The 20260-nt window shown below is 43.2% G+C and overlaps 1 protein-coding gene across 3 annotated transcripts in view; it reads left to right on the forward strand.

The window, feature by feature from the left end:
* Positions 1-20260, forward strand: part of SLC25A13 (solute carrier family 25 member 13) — a 178217-nt gene that overhangs the window by 49493 nt on the left and 108464 nt on the right. For 2 of the 3 annotated variants that reach the window (XM_032874629.1, XM_032874639.1), the window contains exon 4: positions 18486-18601. The exons of the other annotated variant lie outside the window; for it this stretch is intronic. In XM_032874629.1, coding sequence (XP_032730520.1) covers positions 18486-18601 — 116 coding nt within the window. The remainder of the gene's footprint in view (positions 1-18485; positions 18602-20260) is intronic. 3 annotated transcript variants of the gene reach the window in all.

A 20260-nucleotide genomic window follows, 5' to 3' on the forward strand; every position in this document is an offset into this window, starting at 1 on the left:
CTTGAATATGTAAAACATATGTTGCCCGAGTCAAAGCTGTATTAACAGAAGCAAGGTATCCTCAGAAATGTGACTTAACATGTCTCCTCTCTCCCCTTAGAGGTCACTCTTCTTTCATTTAGTTTGTGGCTGCTTCTTCCATATGGTGTTTCTCCCCCAAGTATAAGGAAATTGGTCATTTTTCTGGCCCAGTCATACCTATGAGAGATAATATATAGTGTGTGCATATGTGCATGTGTGTGGTGGGTCAGGGTTCTCCAGAGAAATACAACCAATAGGAGATTGTGTGTGTGTGTGTGTGTGTGTGTGTGTGTGTGTGTGTGTGTGTAGGGGTGGGGAGAGGGAGCAGAGAGGGAGAGTTTTTTTTTTATAAGGAATTGGCTCATGTGATTCTGAAGTTGAGAAAGCAAGCTGCAGACCCAGGAAGGCCAGTGGTGTAGGTCACTCTGGAGCCAAAGGCCTGAGAACCAGGGGAGCCAATGGTGTGAGTTCCAGTTGGAGGGCAAGAGAAGATGGATGTCCCCCTTCAGTCAGGCAGGCAGAGAGCAAAGTCTTCTCTCCTCATCTTTTCTTCTATTCAGGCTCTCAACAGATTGGGGAGGGTTTGGCTCAGTTCATCCATTTAAATGCTAATCTCACCCAGAAACACCCTCACAGACACACCCAGAAATAATGTTTAATCTGGACATGTTTAATAATGTTTAACCCCAGATCCCAATCAGGTTGACACATTAAGTTAATTATCACAACATACGTGTAAGATTAGTCCCTAGGACATACATACACTTGCTTTTGTCACTTAGCCATATATCCTAGAGATCACTTTAAATATATAAAGAAATCACCTTCATTCCTTTTTATGGCTACTGAGGACAAGAATATACATTTTTAATCATTTCCCCAGTTTCTTCTAATACTCACCGAAGCTGTGGGCCATTGCTTTTTAAGGTGGCTTACATTACTTGGGTCATAAGGACATTTTCCCAGGGTTCTCTTCGAAGGGAACTGGACACACTGTGAGGAACTGGATGAACTCTAATTACACTCAGGATATGCTTTTCCTTCCTTCTGTCTACCTCCCACTTTCCTGCATCAAACGCTTCCAAGCATTTGCCTCCCTTGTCCACTCCTACAAGGAAAAAGTCTTCCATGTTACAGATCTCAGTGTGATTCTTCTGGTCACTACTTCCTCAGACAGAAAGGATTATTCACATGGCAAAGGCATTGTATAGTGGAAGGAACTAGATAGTGGTTGAAAAAAGCCCCATTTACATCTTACTTAATTTCTTAAAATAAACTTTCGGAGATCGTTTTCTCACCTGATTAAATGGGATTATTCCTTGCTCTGTGCACACTTCTTTGTCGTCTCCCAGTGAAGTACCATCTGTGATGGTGTAGTCCGCCTTCCCTTCTCCCCGTTCTCCCAGGTTTGTTCCAGCATTCCTTCCTCCTCCTCTGCATATCACCTGCCACTCCTCCGCCCTCACTGCTGGCATCTTCTCCTGGCGACACACATATTTTCCAATATCTTTACCAAATGAAGAATATCTTCTCATGATTCCACTTTCTCCTCCAGCTTCTGCCTTGCTTCTGTTCTTTCTGAAAAGTTCATCGAGAGCGTTCTGTTCTGGCCCTCTGCTCCTCACCCCTGCCCATTTGTGCTTGAGTGCCCTCCGGCGTGGATTTTCTTCCACTGTTCTGCTCTTGTTAAGATCCTGAGAAGGAAACACTTACTCTTCCTCCTGTGTGTATCTCCTTTACTGCTCACACAGGACACTTCACTCTGACTCTGCTGGTCACCACATGTGTGGGGTTTTTCCCCCACACCAAGCAATTCTGTGACACCAGCTGGGTGTCTTACAGTTTAACTCCGTTCTGACAGTGGCTACCTGGAGATAGCGTCAGATCCTACGCGTTGCGGGCTCAGCCCCACAAGACCGCCTTTCTGTGCCTTTGCTTCTGATGCCAGTTGTAAGATAAGGTTGTTCCCTGTGCTTCTGACTGATCACCTGTAAATCGCAGGTTCTCATGACCCCCTCCTTGAGTTTGGTTAACTAGCTAGAGTGGCTCACAGAACGCAGGAAAACAGTTTCCTTACCCTTTCCCAGGTTTTTATGAAAGGACATGATAAAGGCTACAGGTGACCATCCAAATGGAAGAGCTGCGCAGGTATGGAGTTTCCATGCTGTCTCCCAGAACTGTCACACGTTCACCAACCTGGATGCTCCCTGGACGCTTCTGGGATTTTCATGGAGGCTTCACCATGTAGTTGATCGGTCCCTTTGATCCCCTCTGCCCTCCTTGGAGAATGGGGGATGGGCTGAAAATTCCAAGCTGCCAGTGATGGCTTGGTCTTCTTGGTGACCAGCTCCTATTCAGGGTCCCACCCAGAGTCGCCTTAATAGAACAAAGCCACAGCTGTCCCTCAGGCAATTCCAAGGGGTTTATTAGGAGCTGTGTGCCCATGAGCCAGGGGCAGGGATCTCTATAGTTTCTCTGTTACCTCACAGAACTGATAGGAAAATCCAGTCCCAAGTCCTCAGGTTAACATAGTTTCTCCCTTGCACCTTCTGGAAATACTCTTTCACTTTCAGGACACTTATCACGTTCTTTTATTTCCCTGATTGTTTATTCTCATTCCCCTTTTCGGTTCTTCCTCATCTCCCATCCTCAGAGCTCAGTCCTTGGACTTCTAGTTTTTCTGACTGCTTCTTTGCAGTCTCTCCTCTCACTTCAGAGTTCTAAATACGTCATAATTCCTACTTTTACGTCTCTAGCCCTCTCTTCTACTTGAACTCCAGGGTCCAGTCTGCCCATCTGCTTGCTTAAGATCTCCATTTGCATATTTAGCAGGCCTCTGGAAACCTCAAGTGTCCTAAACTGGGTTCCTGATCCTTTTTCCAAAAATGTTCTTCCTTTCTTATTTGTTATCTCAGGATGTTCCATCGTAACTGTCGTTCAGGTCCTAAACCCTGGAGACATCCCTGCTTCCTATTTTCCTCTCACACTTCACATTTAATCTTTCATCAGATCTGTTGGCTTTACCCTCAAAATATAGTAAAACTCCATCTGTCCACTTTCTTAGCACAGTGGCAGGAGCAACAGCTTCTCCGGTTTCATGATACCAGTATGGACAGTACGGAAATGGGAGACGGCAGAAAGTTGACTGGGAGAGACAAAGACTTAGTATCTGGGGCAAGTCCAAAACACGAGAAAAGGTGCAAAGGCAAACTCTAAGACAAGTTCAGTAACTTTGTCTTGTTTCCTAAAGGGACAGGGGACAAATTATAAGAAGTTTCCAACCCAGTTTCCTAACTGCCGTGGTCCTCTCTGGAGAACGGGCAGTTTGCGGCTCCCTGACCAGGAGAGGTGCTTAGTGAAAGACTCAGCAGGTGGATTTCTAACACTGAGCCCACGTAACCAGAAAATGTGGTGACGCCCTGGCTGCTAGTGAGGGTGAAGAGGGACAGCAGGGGACCGGAGGTCCCCACCGCTCTAGTTCTGCTCGTGTTTGTCTTCTCTTCAAGCTGATCTAAATGTAAATTTTCAAAACTAGAACTGTATTAAATGAGCACACACCCAGAACAATACCGGAAGTCTCATTAACTCACTCCACAGTGATTCAGTGCAGCTGGTGATCGGCGTGTGGCCCCCGGTTGACCAGTTCTGTAGATTGATTGCTAGTGAGTCAGTGATCTCCCAGTAAACATGACCCTGCATTTTATATGATTTAGGTTCTTTTTTTATTCCATTTGTAGCACTGTGGCAGAAAGTTACAGTGCATCCAGAATGTGGCTGTTTCTTTCCTCCTTTGCTGCTACTGTGAGTTTGAGGTGAGACCATCTCTCACCCAGATCTCTGTCATAGCCTTTTAATAAGTCTCCCTGGTTCTGTTCTTGCTTCCCTTCCGTCAGCTCAGCATAGCAGCCGGAGTGATCCTGTTCATACTTAAGTTGGATCATGTCACTCTTGACTCACAACCCATTTTGCCTGCCCATTTCACCCAGAGTGAAAGCCCAAGTCCTGACTGCGGCCAGCAAGGCCTTACAGTGGCCACGTTCCTTCCCTTCCTCCTGCTCCTGTTCTTCCTCCTAAGGACTTTGTTCGGCCCCTGCACTGATCTTGCTGCACCTTGAACACACCGTGCTCAGTCTTACCTCAGGGCCTTTGTATTTCCTCTTCCCCTAAGAAGCTCCCTTCCTTCCTTTAGGTCTTTGCTCTGATGACACCCTCTTAGGTGGGCTTTCCCTGCGCCTGCTATTTTAAGTTGTACCCCTAACATACTTTTTCCTTTTTACTCTGGTGTCCTTCACAGTGGTTATCTTGCAACATAAGGATTTTATTCATTGTTTTACTGTGTCCCCCTCCACCTCCTCACACACACTTCCTGTAAGCTCCGTGAAGGCGGGGATATTTGTTTTGTCCACTGCCAAGTCTGCAGCTCCTGGGATGGTAAGGTCAGCATGTAGGAGCCCTCCATCCATATCTATGGAATGACTTTGAATGGATGGGGCACGTGAAGTGCCATCAGTGTGTGACATATCATCAGATAGATGATGAGGGGGTGAGAGTCTCAGGCTCTCCTTTTGGTTCCATATTGAAATTCAGCATGTTAAAATCCTCTGTTGGCATTTTTCTCCCCGAGTCACTAACGTTTTATGCAGTCTGCCACTTTAATAGGTGCTGGAACTTTCAGCAAATCTTTTTTCTTCTCATGTCTTCACTTTTATCTTCCCTAAATAGGCTGCTGCTACAATAGTCTGGGGTCATTCTAGTTTTTGTAAAATTACTCTGAGAGATTCTTTGTATCGAGAAAACCACTCATAGAATTAGGTTTTTGATCCTTTTCAGACTCCTACCCTTCCCTTCAGCACCCTGAGAAGGCCTGGATGTTCACTGAGCGCCATTTGCCATCGCCCCTCTGCCCCTTGTCCCTCTTGCCTGTGCAGCTCTGTCCTCTGCCCTTACCGTCTCTGCTTACAGTCTGGTGAGTTCAGGCCTTCTGCAGTAGAGTTAAATAAATGCAGTCATGTCTTATCTCTGAATGCATTTTAGTTCACAGTCTTCTTCTGGTTATTAATTTAACAATTTTAGAATTCACTAATGGTGTTGCATTTCCATGGGTGAAAACCCCTTTTTAAAGTGTCTGAGGATTGGCTGAATGTGTAATTCATATTGAAACCTTTTTCTGTGCTTTTTACAATGTCCTGATCAGTGCTTTCTTCTACAGGGTTTTCTTTTTTTTTTTAAGTCAGGAAGTAAAACAGTCACCAACTTACTGAAGGAAAAAGCATTAAAACGCTGATGTTGCTTTTCCACAATTAGCAATAATTATACCCAGAAAAAGCAAAAGAGTCTCAAAAGTCTCGTAGCTTAATTTGGTTTTGCAAAAATATAAAGTACTCCTAGCAGTTTCTAATTTTGATTATTCTTTACAATCGCTATTCTGTGTTGTAATTGCCTGCTTTTAAAAAAGCTTGGTATTGTGAGGAGACCTTTAGAAATAGGACTTGCTAATGAATACAGAGATAGTGTGGAATAGGATGGGGAAACATGGTGGGCAGAAAGTTTTTCCTTTTTCCTTTTTGCTGTTTTTCAACATTTATATTGGTTCTTTCAGAGAATAAAATAAAATATAAACCTATGTAGGCCAGGCTTAAAAAGTTATAATAAATGTTTTTGGTTGTTTTAATGAGAATCTATATCTGTGGGTGGTCTGTGTTAACAGATGAATTTATTGTATTTTGTTCATGGTTATTTATGTAGTAAAATACAATTAAATACAAAAAAATTTCTTTTCAAGATTCTTACCAGTCTTAGGCAAGCAAGTTATGCTCATGTAGTAAAATTTTAATTAATCTTTATTGGGGATAAGGATGGAAATAGCAGTCTGTTTATTTTGAATTGGGGGTAAAATCCAGAAACACTACTTAATCGAGCTGTTATAATCAGGAATCACTTTTTATTTCAATTCTCATATTGTTTAAGTTATTAGGCTTCGTTTTGCAATAATGGCGGTTTATGCAACCTAGTCTTAATTTGAAAATTTTATTTGAAATCGCAGAGTGTCTTAGATAATCATTCAGAATATGAATTCTCATAGAGGCATTGGGGTGTGACTGAATCTGTACTGATCCCAGTATATCCTGAAAATGTTTTGCGTAAAGATTTATCAGTGCTAGTGCTATCAGTTTGTTTCTCACAATTTACCTCACTTCAGAGCAGAGTGCTAAAACCAAAAAACCAAAACACATTTAATACCGGGTATATATATATTTTTTCTCCAACTGCATCCCAGCCCCTGGACTGAACATGACAATGGAAGTTTTATTCAAGCAGCTATAGGAGTATTTGTGGAGCGGTGGGAGGTGGAAGCATGGGACCTGAGGCTAAGTCATGGTATTTTGTGTGGCCATTTCTTCCTTATCGTGGATTAGAAAACAGATCTGGGAAGGAGAAAAAAGACACAGTTCACCGTCGTAGTTGTATCTTGGGATCTCAGTCCCATAACCAAGAACTCACTTGTTCTTGGCAGAGCTTTTCTTCGTAGTGACTCTTAGGTTGACTGGACAGCTTTGCAGTTGACTCCTGAACCTTGATCAGCCCTCCCCTCCACCCTGGTCACTGTTGAGCCTCACCTGCCCCCTCTCCTTTCCAGGATTTTGGAGCTGCCTTCCTCCTATACTGGGAAAGGTGAGAAAGTATATTGGATTTGGCACTGCCACCTGAGGACTCATTTCCATTTTGTACGTGTCCTTTAAAATGAACATTGTAAATTCGGAGACCCTTTCCAATGCAGATGATACAAGGCAAGTTGTAATTGCTTCTAGGCCGAGAGTTTAGACTTAATTTGGAATTACGATTATGTCTCAGAAAAATCAGAAGTCCACTGTTTCTGAACTGTAATCTGCTTGGGAGGGTTGGTGGGGAGGCTGTAAGTGTTGTAGAGCCGAGCGTGTTGTTCTTCTTAGACATGAGTGCTGGTTTGTGGTGGCATGGGAGGGAGGGCTAATGGATTATTTGGGATGATGGCTACTCTTAATGCAGGCACTGGCTCTAGAAAACTGTGAATAAAACCATATTTTGCCATATCTAAACTATAGAACACATTATTAAATTTTTAATGTTTAAAATATTTTAGATAATGCATGATGTCTCCTATACTTTTATTTATTACTGTGTGCCTTGAGTTTTAAGCACCTTATCCTCTAAGTTAATTTTGTTGCTGAACTCAAGTGCCTTCTTCACACCTTGTTATGAAGAGTAAAAGTCTTTGATGGTCTGAGATGCAGTTGATGGAATTGTTGTACAACTTTGAGTAAATCTGAAAAGTAAACTCTGAGTAAAAAGCCCAATCCTTTTTTGTTTACATTGAATATGGTAAGACATGTTACCCCTGGAACTTGTCTGAATTCTCTTATGTTATCAGAAATTTCTGCAAATTGAATTTGGAATCAACACGTGGGTACTTTTTTTTCTTTTTCATGGTCTTAAATACAGAAAATCATAATCTATTTTAAGCTTCTTATAAATGATGGAGCACTTGTTTACATGGGTAAAATGACTCTATCTAAGTAGTGTATTGAAGTTCATGTTAATGTTTGCTATTTAATGACACCTAATGATATTCAATGAAGGGTTATGCTAAACCGAAGAGAAAATGTGTTACCCAGGCAACTGCCTCAGGCAGAGTAGAGATGCAGGCATATGGCTCTATAGTACACATTATTTCAGCATCTTTAAGCATAAAGAACCACACATGTAATTGACTGTGAAAAATTACTGCTCAGTTACTGTATTGTATGGTCATAATAGAAGTAAATGAATACGTCATTGTTGTTGGAACAAGTCTGTTGGGAATCACTTGTAGACTCTACTATTTAAGAGGCAAAAATACAATAAGAAGAAAATAGCTGGTTTAATTAACATGTAAAATTGGGTTAATTTGAATTCAGCTGGCACAGCAGATATTAATGTTGGCTTTTTTGTGTGTATGATATTCTGGCTTTAAGCCTGTGTGCTTTTATTTCTTCTTGCCCACAGCATGAATAATTTTATTTTTAAAAATGTGATAAAGGCTATTTCAGTCATTGAATTTTTGCTTTGCCAAGTGCTTATGTTATGATCACATCGGAAAAGGTATTTGTGTGTATCCATAGTGTAAGACTTAAACTGAATGAAAGAAAAAGTTGAAATACTTCTGAGTAATTGATAATAGTCCCTGAAGAGGAATCAGTAAAACTTGATTTCATAGGTTTTTTAAAAAAATTAGTTTACTGCTTATTTTTAATTTTGTTTTTAATAAAGTGACTAACTGGCAGTTGTCATTGGCAAATGCAAGAAAGTAGCATATTTGCTCTTGTCACTTTCTGTATGTCTGTGCTTAGGTGCTCATCTGTTTTTGAATATCCCTGTAATCATCATTACCTTGCTTCAAAGATTCAGAAAAACACGTTGAGAAAGGCATTGTGTCCCAATTAAAAAATCATTCAACTCAATCGATTTTTGGTATTTTAAAATGCTATTTGAGCAAAGAACACCCATAGTTAATATGGGCCTGTGCTGAAAGTATGCATGAGAAAATTCTGTTCTTCACCTTGTCTTCTGGGCTTTAAGTACTCAAAATCTCTTGAGTGGAAGGTACTTTTTGTGCTCTTTAGTGCTAAACCAAGGGAAAATTAAACTGAAGACTGAAATTGGGTAAGTGAAGGGTTTGGTAGCATGTGCTCTACTGGAAGCATTTAAAGTACCTGGTTATCCAGTGGTAACCTAACAAGCAACCTGCTGCTTTATGCAGAGTGCTAGCAAGTATACAGCAGTCACTTGAAAACATGCTAGGTAACACATTTGTGTGCCTGGTGGCATTTTAGGTCCTGATTATCTTATCTAAAGCTGACATATCTCCATTATCCTTCTTCATTTACCATTTTAATAGAATTGAAACCTTCTCATCCAGCCTTAAAAGGACAAAGGAAGATCTCGGAAATAGATTTTTTAGTTTACTTTGCTTACCTGAGTGACTTTTCCATTATGGCTTAGAACTACTCTCTCCCCACCCCTCGCCTTTTTTTTTTTTTTTAAATTTAAACCAGTGGTCTTTCTCCCTTTCAGTTTTTCTCTTCCGTTAAAAGTCCCCTTTAAACTTTTTAGGGTTTTTGTTATTTTTCGGTTTACAATCCCTGTTAGTGTTTAAGAACAAAGAGGATATTTATCTAGAGTCTGTTGGAGATAGAGAACATGATTTGTCTCTAGCTTTAAACACCCTGTGGGAATTCTTTTCCTCAATGCAGTATTACTTTTGTGGAGATTGGCCACAATTAGAACTTTTTTATGATTCAAAGTTTAAAAGGTTGGGGAGGTGACAGGACATGAAGACAGATTCTCCTGAGGTCATTGGCCAGTGGGCAGTACTATTTAACAGGGGCAAGAAGGAATGGGGTGTAGAATGTTTAGAGGTATGAAAGACCTTTTTGAGTGTGTGGTTCAGCAGACTATTAGCAGAAGAGAAGTAGAATGGGGGTGAGTCATACCTGTTAAATGTGCAGATCCTTCTGATAAGGCAGGCATTGTTGGAGGTGTAAGAATGCCCTGTATGAATCCCAGTAGTTGGCACAGTTGGCCCTGGGCCACTTGAGTGCTGTTTGGAGTGAACTGTAAGCGGTGGACAGACAGGTAGATCTGGAAATAGGAGCTTATCACTTACTGAGTCAAGTTCACAACTATGAGAGCCTGTGTATTTATCTACTGTTGGCAATATGGAGGCAGTGATATATGTAGAGGTGGTATTTATAGGCGAAACTCATGATAACAATACACTAAAATTGCTAATAAAATCTTTAATAGGTTTTTAAAGCCAGGCAGTAGCCTGCTTGTTTGAACAATATTCAATCTGCCAGATTTCACTGGAGCCAGTGAATTTAAATAGACCCCTGGCAAACGCTGCAGTGAGATTTGAACCCAAGTGTGTGTAGAACTGAGGAGCCCAGCTGGCCTCAGAACAGATGTGCTCCCAGCAGTGCCAGTGCTGGAACCACGGTGGGCACGGGAGGGCTCCTTGTGGCCGAACATGAAAGAAAACAGGATTCTGGACTGAAAAGCATCGGAGAGAGCCTCCTTCATAGATCAGGGAAGGAGATCTGCTCCAACTTGCCCAGCAAAATTATTCAGCCACACAGGCAAAGAAAGAACTGTAACTCACTCCGCTTTCCACCTTACTCCTGATGATTTTAGCATATACAATTAGGTAATAATAATTCATTGTCTCTTTAAAGTGTGTTAAGAACAGTTGGAATGAATTTGCCTGATTGGGTTTACGGCTTTGTTTGTTTTCTCACTGACCATCAACTGGCACCATTTACTTACGAGCTCCTCCACCATCTGCCCAACTAGTAGTTTTCATATCCTGCGTGACCGCAGGGCCTCAGAGTCTGTACCTCTAGCTGCCGTAACTCCTGGGGCCATAGGCCATTGGGTGTCCCTGATAGGCACCTGACTCCCCAGGCTTGAATAGCTGTGTGCTGTGACTTCTCAGACAAGCCCTGGATTTGAACACTTCTCAGATCTCTCTGCTAATAAGCTAGCCCTTGGCCCAGCCTGCCGCAGCCTCTTTGGATTGGGCTCACTGCCTCCCCCTGCAGTCTGTGCTCTGCAGCATCCCGAGTGTTTTTCCCATGCAATCCCAGCATTCCTGGGTCTAAAGTCCTTGGTAGAGGCTGTCGCCCGTGCGTCCTTTTGGTACAGTCCACATCACCTCATATAGCCCTGCATGCTCCTTCATCCCCGTCTCCCTCCTACTTCCCTCGTCCTCTAGTCTCCAGCCCTCTGGTGGCTCCCTGCCCCGTGGGGCTTGCCAGGGTTGGCCTGTCTTAGGGCTGGCGCAGGCAGTGAGGTTCTTCTGCCCCCAAAATTCTTGCTCCACATCTTCCCAGTGCTTCCTCCTTCTCACCATTCAGATCTTCATGCTACCTCCCAAGATGTGTTTCCTGACCACATAGGCAGAGCAGCCCATCTCCCATCATTCTCAAGCTTGGCTGCACAGTAGAATCACTTGGGAAGTGGGAAGAAACAAAAGGCAGCCCAGGTCCCTCCAAAGACCATTGAATAGGCCGTCTGGGGCTGAGAAACAACTGCTTTACGGCATTCCTCTATCTTACGCTCTACACGGAAGTTACCTGATTATGAATCATCTTATTTTTATGTGGGTATGTTTGTGCTCATTGCCTCTCTTCTCCACTAGAATGGAATTCCTTGAGGACACGATTCTGTCCATCTTACTCATGTTCATAGTATCCTTAGTGCCTGGGGCATTGCCTGGTACACCAGAGATGGAGGGAACATATTTGCTTGGTGGCCTGAACCACATATATTTGCAAGGCATTTGCGAGGGAAATAAAAGAGCTGGAAAACCCCAAAAGCTGTTGAGGATGTTAAAATCGTGGAGGCCAAAGCTCTTTTGATAAACTTGGGATCTCAGGAAAGCCCAGTTCTGTGTTTCTGGTCTCCCCCACCCCCGACATTCACAGATAATTGAACCTGGGTGGTCTGGTGGTTGGAACTGAGTTTTTGGAGTTCATTTTGACTTTTATCTCTGCCATTAATCCTGGACAATTGTTTGGCTTCTGTTGTAACACACGGAAGAGGGTTATAAGAAGAAGTTATTTTTGCGAAGCACTCTTGTGGTTAGGAGCCTTAAGTAAAAGTGGTAATTGGATTTTGATATGGTGCATTGTCTACAACCAAACTTCCTGAAGGCTGAGCAGATCAGATCCTTATGTGCAGTTGCTTAAACTTTCCTAGCCACAGAGTTGGCCTGGAGGTGGAAGCCAGGCAGAGGATGAAAGGGACCACATGGGGTATAAGCCACTGCTGAGCAGGAATAAGCAACAGCCGGCAGGAAGAGAAGCTGGAGGTTGTCCTCCTTGGATAGCCAGTTAATGTGACTTTCTGTCATTTGTTTCTTTTTCCAGTCCCCCCTCCCCCACCATCCCCATCCCTCATTCAGTCCTCCTGCCACTACCTAAGCTTAGATCCTTGATGTTTTGTTTCATGTAAACTTAAATTCTTTCTCTCATTACAAAAGTAATTCAGGACATGTATTATGGAAAAGACTTAAAAATATGGGCAAGCAAAAGGAGAAAACTTTGTTTCTAAGATTTTAACTATCTGGAGAGAACCATTGTCAACATGTTGGCATACATCCTTCGCACTTTTATGTATGTGTTATTATTTTTGTCCACTTTTAACAAAATGGAATCTTTTTTGTATCCATTCATATAACTGACCTTTTACTTAATAATGTGAATCTGTTTGTAATGAGGATAGTGGTTGGAGAGTATTCTGTATATGGATGTTCCTGTGTTTAATTAGTCACGTATTTTTGCATATTGATGTTGTTTTCGCTTTTTGCACTATTGACCGTGCCACTTGAACATCCTTACACATAAAAGTTCGTGCACGTTCATTCCTTATTTTCTAGGACACAGCCTGGAATTGGGATTGTGGTGTCAAAGAGTGTGGGCACTTCTCAGACTCTTGCTGTGCTGTCAGATTGCCCTCTTTGGAGAGCGTAGCACTCTAGACTCCCCTTGCCTTGTCCTAAGCCACCCTTCTTTTCCTCCAGGCCTTCATGGCTCTTTCCTGGATTTAGCCAACACATCCCCTGATGCCTGGCTCTTCTCCTTCCAGCTCAGTTAACACTCCTCTGCCAGACTAAATGGTTTAAAGCACAATTCATCGTGTCATGAAGAATTTCAGACTTTGGGTACTGTCAGGATGTGAGCCCCTTTGCCCCTGCCCTTACTCCAGCATTCTCGCACCGCTGGTGGCTCTTCACCTGCAGCCTTCCTGCCTTGGTTCCTGACCCACCGTCTGCCACCCTATCCCAGGCCATCAGTTTGGCGGCAGGGGGGTGGTGGTGGCAGGGGTTGCACTTTTCACCTGTGTCTTCCCTGCACACAGAGTAGGCATTGAAGCCCCACTGCTTTTGGCGGCCTCTCCTTCTCCCACCTCCCATCTCTGCTCGGTCACATGTTCCTTCTGCAAGACTGATGGTACACGTCCACTTGGTTGCATCGTCCCTCTGACATCATGTGATGCTACTGACAGTCCCCATCTCTTTTCCCTCAATATAATAATAATCTTTCCTTCCTCTCCACTTCTGTTATTCACCACTTTTTCCCATAATATAGTTTTCAGTCTGGAGTCTCTAAGCATCTCTAGGCCAAGAGCTATGCCTTGCAAATATGGGAGGAGGAGACCTAAGGAGATCCTAGTATAAGGAAACACTGGCATCGTTTGGTATGTGTCCTTCTAGTATCCGACTGTGTACATAAGAGTTATGTAATCTTATGCAGTCCTGAGCCCAGTGTGCACATACAGTCCGCTTGGAATCCCTTTTCTGCTTGCCTCAGTATTTGATTGCAGGATGTGGTGTTTAGGCTGCTTTACATGGCTCTCATGGGGTTGTAACATTGCTGCTGTTCCAGATGGCTTTAGAATGAGGAGAATAATGGCTCAAGTGGTTTGAAACACAAAAACAACTTCCTTAAAAAAATCTCTGGTGACATTGGAACCAAGAACAGTAGTTAGAAACCTACTTTTCACTCATCCGAGTAGTTGAAGGCCTTTGAAAATGGACTGCTGGGTTTGCTTCTCTTTGCTGACCCATGTCCTGCTCTTAGTTGCTGCGGGTGGGCGCACTCGAACACTGTTCCGTAGGTAGCGATCACGGAGTCCGACAAGAGTTGTGGGAATTATTTTAGAGGGCATCGGACATTGTCAGAGAAGTTTTGGGTGGAAATGGAACCAAGTGAGCTCACCAGCCAGGTCTGAACTTGATTAAGCTTGTATTTTTTGTTGTAATTTACTCTAATACCCATTAAATCTATAAAGCAAAACTGAAGTACTGTTTATGTGAAAATACATATATACGTCTGTGTGTGTGTAGATAGCATGCTGTAAAGGAATATAGTACTGTGTAATTATTCTGTTAGCCCTCTAGTCAGATTACCTTGAAAATCCTAAATGATCTTGCTTAACAGTAAGACATTATGATTTCATGGTTCATCTGTCTACCTCCTACATAGATGTATAATACTTGTATCTAACAGGATTACCAAATTACATACCTTTTTGGTATCTGTAACATGCCTAAAATACCAGAGTATTCATTGGCCAAATGGCCAGAAACCACATTGACGTTGCCAGATGAGGATTTGTTCATGCATATAGATAGGTTTCTCATACCATTTTGAGAGATGTAAGATACTCTTTTTATTGTATTTAAGTCTTTATTCCAATCATTAAATTTTTTTTTAAAGATTTTATTTAGTTATTTATTTGACAGACAGAGATCACAAGTAGGCAGAGAGGCAGGCAGAGAGAGAGAGAGGAGGAAGCAGGCTCCCCACTGAGCAGAGAGCCCGTTGTGGGGCTCAATCCCAGGACCCTGGGATCATGACCTGAGCCAAAGGCAGAGGCTTTAACCCACTGAGCCACCCAGGCGCCCCTCCAATCATTAAATTTTAAAAAAATGCCTCTTTTTTGAATAATACACTGTGCAATTTGCTTTTGATTAACCACACGTCTGTGCGGGGATAATGGAGCAAATAGGATTATTTTGTGCCTTGACAGATTGCCAGCAAGCAGTTTGGTGAGCCGTGTGGCTGTATGGTTGTTGGTACCTGCTCAGAGGAGTCTTGGGAGTAGGAGCAGTGGTGAGAAGAATGAGAGTCAGAGATGCCTTCCCTCTCTGCTGCTTCAGTAGTGTGGAGAACGAAGTGTGAGCCCTGATTGAGCAGCCTCTGGGCAGCCTCATTCACAGCTTTAAGGTGGCTTTGTTTCAAAACTCCCAGATCTGTTTCCTGTCTTAGCCTTTGTATGAGTTTGCTAGGGCTGCTATAACAAAGTTCCCCCAACCTGGAAGACTTTAAAAATAAGTAAATTTATTGTCTCACAGTTGTGGAGGGTGGGATCAAGGGTGTCAGTGAGGTTGCTTTCTTCTGAGGGCTGGGAGGGAAGATCTGTTCCATGCCTGTCCCCAAGCTTCTGGTGGTTTGCTGGAAGTCTCTGGCATTCCTTTGTTTATAGAAGCATCTGATCTCTGCCTTTATCTTCACAGATATTCTTCCTGTGTGCATGTCTGCATCCAAACATGCACTTTTTAGGACTCTAGTCATATTGGATTAGATGTGCACCCTATTCAGGTCGGAGCTCATCTTCACTAATTACATTACAACAACCCTATTTCCAAGCAGTGGTCATATTCTGAAGTACTGGGGTTTACGACTTCAGCATGAATTTTTTTGGAGTTCAACTCCTGTCAGCCCCCCTCCCGAGTTCCACACTGGTGCTTTTGGTTTCCTGCTGGACACCATATTCAGTGTCCTAATAGTACCTTAAATGGAATAGTCAGAATTGGTTTTACTGTCTCGCAAGGCCGTTCCCTCTTCTTTTTTTCTCTTGCTCTATCTTTGTTGGTCATATCTTCCTGCTTAGTTAGCCAGGTTGGAGGTTTTGGTTGTAGTGAGGCCCTTTTCCTGGCCCTCGGTCTCTGACATCCATCTCCACCAAGTTCTGTCATTCCTGCCTCAACTGTATTTCTCTAACCTTTCCTCTCTTTTCAATCCTGGTGTGATAGCTCTGGCTTAGACCCCTGCTGTCTCTTGCTCTCATATTATCTCCCATCTCATCTTGCCTCTGTTAAATTCATATTCCACCCCAATTCCTTTTCTTTCTTTCTTTTTTTTTTTTTTTAAGATTTTATTTATTTATTTGACAGAGAGAGAGAGGGAGAGAGAGCACAAGCAGGCAGAGTGGTAGGCAGAGGCGGAGAGAGAAGCAGGCTCCCCGCCAAGCAAGGAGCCCGATGTGGGACTCGATCCCAGGACCCTGGGATCATGACCTGAGCCGAAGGCAGTGGCTTAACCAACTGAGCCAATCAGGCGTCCTACCCAATTCCTTTTCTAAGACAAAGATCTGAACCTGATATTTATTAGTGCCCCCCACTCCCAACTTTCAGTGACCTCACTGCTTGCAAAGAAGACAGGATTTAGTAACTTGGGCCTTTAAGGTGTTCCACAGGTGGCATTATTATAGCTCAAGTCATTGTTCACCCTTCACAATCTGTTAGATATGGGGTTGGCAACACCTGCATCCTTCCCTAAGCACAGCACACCCCATATGTTGTCACCTCTGTGTTTTCCTCTGTTCTTTCCTCAGTGTGGAACGTCTTCTCTATGCCCTTCACTCTTCTCGCCATCTTCCCATCCCAGCTGGAATTTGGTCTCAGTCAGATGGAAACTAGGACACCTGGTTTTTCGGCCAGAATGCCAGAATCAGTTGCTTCCCCTTCACATAAGTCATTGACTTCTAGTTTTCTCAAAAGTAAAATGAGGAGTTGCCTGGGTGGCTCAGTCATCTAAGTGTCTGCCTTCAGCTCAGGTCATGATCCTGGGGTCCTGGGGCAGGGATTCTATTTCTCCCTCTCCCTCTGCTGCTCCCCCTGCTTGTGCGTGCATGCGCTCTCTCTGTCAGATAAATAAAACCTTAAAAAAAAAAAGTAATATGAGGAGGTTGAAGTAGATGATTTCTAAGATCTTCTCAATTAAAAAAAATTTTTTTTAAAGATTTTATTTATTTATTTGAGAGAGAGAATGAGAGAGAGAGCATGAGAAGAGGGAGGGTCAGAGAGAGAAGCAGACTCCCTGCCAAGCAGGGATCCCGATGCGGGACTGGATCCGGGAACTCCAGGATCATGACCTGAGCCGAAGGCAGTCGCTTAACCAACTGAGCCACCCAGGTGCCCCTAAAATTTCTTCTTTAAATGCCACATCTCCATGAAGCATTCCCTAGGTTTGTAGGCAGAATAAATCACTCCTGTTGTGTCCCCGTAACACTTTGTCTTCTTTAACTTATGACCCTCAACTCGTGCATTCTGGTGGGCATATATGCACGTGACTACCTTGTGCTCCCCCAACAGGCTCTAAGCTTGTCAAGGACCCCTGAGAATGTTTGACTCCGCTTTGCTGCTTTTCCATCCCTGTCTACCCCAGTCTCGCTTGCACATAGACTCTCAGTGAGACACACTGAGTGGTAGAGAAGATGTTCTTGGGCAGACATATTTATGTAACACATGCTGTTCCTGGTCCCAAATATTCCCTTGCATTTGGAAGGATGTGTTTTGGATTGTGAATGACAGAAATCGTCTATTGAACACACGATGGGATTTTCCTTTCTTGGTGACATTATTATGATCAGGTGACTTTCTGGAAAACACTTAACTTTGTAACACTTAACTTTGTATAAAAATGTGTTCTCTCTATGAGATGCTTAGAAGTAATTAAGTGTTTTGAGAAACATAGGAAAACACTCCTGTTTTCTTCCTCCCTCTCTATCCTCCAGAGACTTGGACTATTTCAGTGTATTATTGAAATATTTGGACATTTAAAATACAGAATAGTGGCACAGAACATTTCTGGGAAAGCTTTTGTGGATGTGTTTCCTCCTTGAAAGTCAAAGCATCTGTGGCCTGCTGTATTGTTCCTAACAGCCAGATTTGATCATGTCATGACCTTGCTCAGAAGCTGTCAATCACTCCTTGCTTCCTAGAGAAGAAAAAGGAGGCCCTTTTTTTGTTTTCATGCCCATCTCTGGTCTTCTACTTCTAATCGCATTTCACAGTGTTTTTCTTTTATGTGCTCTGCTGCCTAGACAAAATCAGTTCCTCACCATTTCCCTTGTCCACGCCCTAGATTTCTCGCACCTGCCTTTCTGCTCGGGTCCCCTGACCAGAGTTCCCGCCCTTCTGTGCCCATTACTACATACCTGAACTTCACGCGTTTTTCAAGACCTAGTTCGCATTCCATTTCTGCTGCAGAGCTTTCTTTGATTTCCTCCCAGAATTCTGTTTTCATCATGTTGGTCCCTATCTTAACTGTGTATACTGTCTCTAGTTCTAGACTAGTCCTGTCTGCCTAATGGGACCAAAACATCCTTGGCGTCACATGTCACGTCTGTTTGTACTCTACTGCCCCTGCCCGTGCTGTCGGCCAGCTGAGTCCACATGTGGTCGGTGGATATAAGCAATGAATGGGTCTCTGTGAGCCATTTTTACATGGTGTATAAAGGTGTTAATGAATGACAAAGCTGCTCTGTTTTGCTGCTACACAATCACATCCTAATCTAAAATATCTCCTCTTTAATTCTAGAATCCAGCAATATGCCTGAAACAAAAATGCCATTTTTGGCTAAAACAGTTACATTTGAAATTATAATTCAAACCTGTCATGTTCTTTCTTCAGATCCTCTACATTGCTGTTTCAGTCCACTGTATGTGAAAGAAAATGCTGAGTGTTAATCAATGGTTTTAGGTTTGAATGTAGTTTTTTGACAGTGATGTTTAATTTTTTTCCTTAGTGTCTATTTGTGTATGCTTTTATTTGCCACAGGCTACTGATTTTATGCTCTGTGCTTGTTTTATGTTGCAGATTAATATCCTTTCAAGAGTTCGTAGCATTTGAATCTGTCCTTTGTGCCCCGGATGCTTTGTTCATGGTGGCCTTTCAGCTGTTTGACAAAGCTGGTAAAGGAGAAGTGACTTTTGGTAAGGGCGTGAGTGTGTGTGCACCTAAGTGAGTACAGACTTGTGTCAGCTCTTTGTGTGTTTGTTTGTTTGTTTGTTTTCATCCCCAGGAATGAAGTGTAGGGAGAAGCTTTGCAGAACTTAAGCATATCCCTTTTATAAAGATTGTTCTGTGTTTTGAGCTCCAGATATCTTTCTGTTTGGAAAAAAACCCAGATCTCTGGCTTAGTTTTGAAACTCTGGTTTAGTTTTAAAGTGAGGGAGGTTGTGTATGACTTTTTCAGAGCCGTAGACCATGGGAACTAGGCAGGACTTCTGTTCATTCCCTTCAGAGTCAGTGGTGCGTCCCATGGATGGGAGGAAGACGTCATCCACTGCCCAAGAACAGAAGGTACCTGCGCCCCCAGCACCTACGGTCCTTACCTGGTTCCCACGGAGTAGCTTGAGTGTCAGGGTTCTGCCCAGGATAGGAGCTCAGGGCAGTGCCAGAAGAACCTTGGTCTTCCAAGCCCTATGTGCCCCCTTGGCTGGGTCATTGTGCCTCCGTGCTGCTGCCTTCTTTATTGTGAAAAGCCAGAACCCATCTCACAGGGAGTAGCTACAAAGCTGCAGAAAACCCAGAAGTCCTTTAAGTATTAGGAGAAAGGAAGCAGTGGGCCAGGAATAGGTTCTTTATTAAAAATAAACTGCTTCCTGACGTTTGAAAAAAGTGTACAAATAAACTTTTTATACTGAAGGTATAGATTGGCTGGAAAGTACCACAGTTTCCTCGGACTGTGTGGTATCCAGCGGGTGCCCTTTGTGCTCGTGAACCTGCTGTAGACAGCACTGCCCATGAAAAACGGTGGAGACCTTTTGGACTTACACATTGTTGATTCAGGGGAGGTGGCTAAGGTACCCATTTCAAATGTCTTTATTCATAGTTTCCAATTCATTGAGACTTCCTGGGCTTTTTTTACTTGATGGATGGTGAGAAATGTACAGATGGGAGGAAAATACAGATGGTATCAGTGTACCATCTATTCTGGAATAGTTTGGAAATTGGAGACACTTAGCTCCTTCTAGCTTTTGGCTCTGTTGTGCTTGAGCCAGTTAATCATCCTCTCAGGTCTTCATTTTCCTTCTCAGAAGTGAAGACAGTAGCTGCCTAAAGTACAGGTCAGGCAGTATAATAGACTTATTCTAGAAGCCTTCCCCCTCCTGCAGCCATTCATCCACATTCATTGGACATGCAGTTATTTAAGGCTTGATCACCTGAGGCAGAACATGGGCATGTGCCTGGTTTTGTTTTGTATAGTCTAGAAGCTCAGATGCTCTCCGTGAATACTCCTTGAGGATTATTTCATATTTAAACATCCCTAGAATAACTTCCGTTTTTTCCTTTCCCATCAACCCAGTTCATCTTAGTGTCACTGTAACCACAGCTTTTCAGTGGAACACCAATAAAAACCTGTCCCCATTGAAACTGTCGAGTAACAGACGAGCGGCTGGCTCATGGTGGCCTTAATTGACACAGTGGAGGCAGTTTGATGAATACATTAGGACAGCGTTTCCTGGGGGTTTACAGAGGACCGGGGCCCGCACACCTGAGTGAGTTGGGCAGTGTCACGCACTCATGCTCTCCTCCTCCCTGGAGCATGTGTGGAGGCGAGGGTGCGGGGGCACCAGGGTGGAGACAGG

Source organism: Lontra canadensis, unplaced genomic scaffold (assembly GCF_010015895.1).
Source record: "Lontra canadensis isolate GAN:19392208 unplaced genomic scaffold, GSC_riverotter_1.0 scaffold2, whole genome shotgun sequence".
Classification (NCBI taxonomy): domain Eukaryota; kingdom Metazoa; phylum Chordata; class Mammalia; order Carnivora; family Mustelidae; genus Lontra; species Lontra canadensis.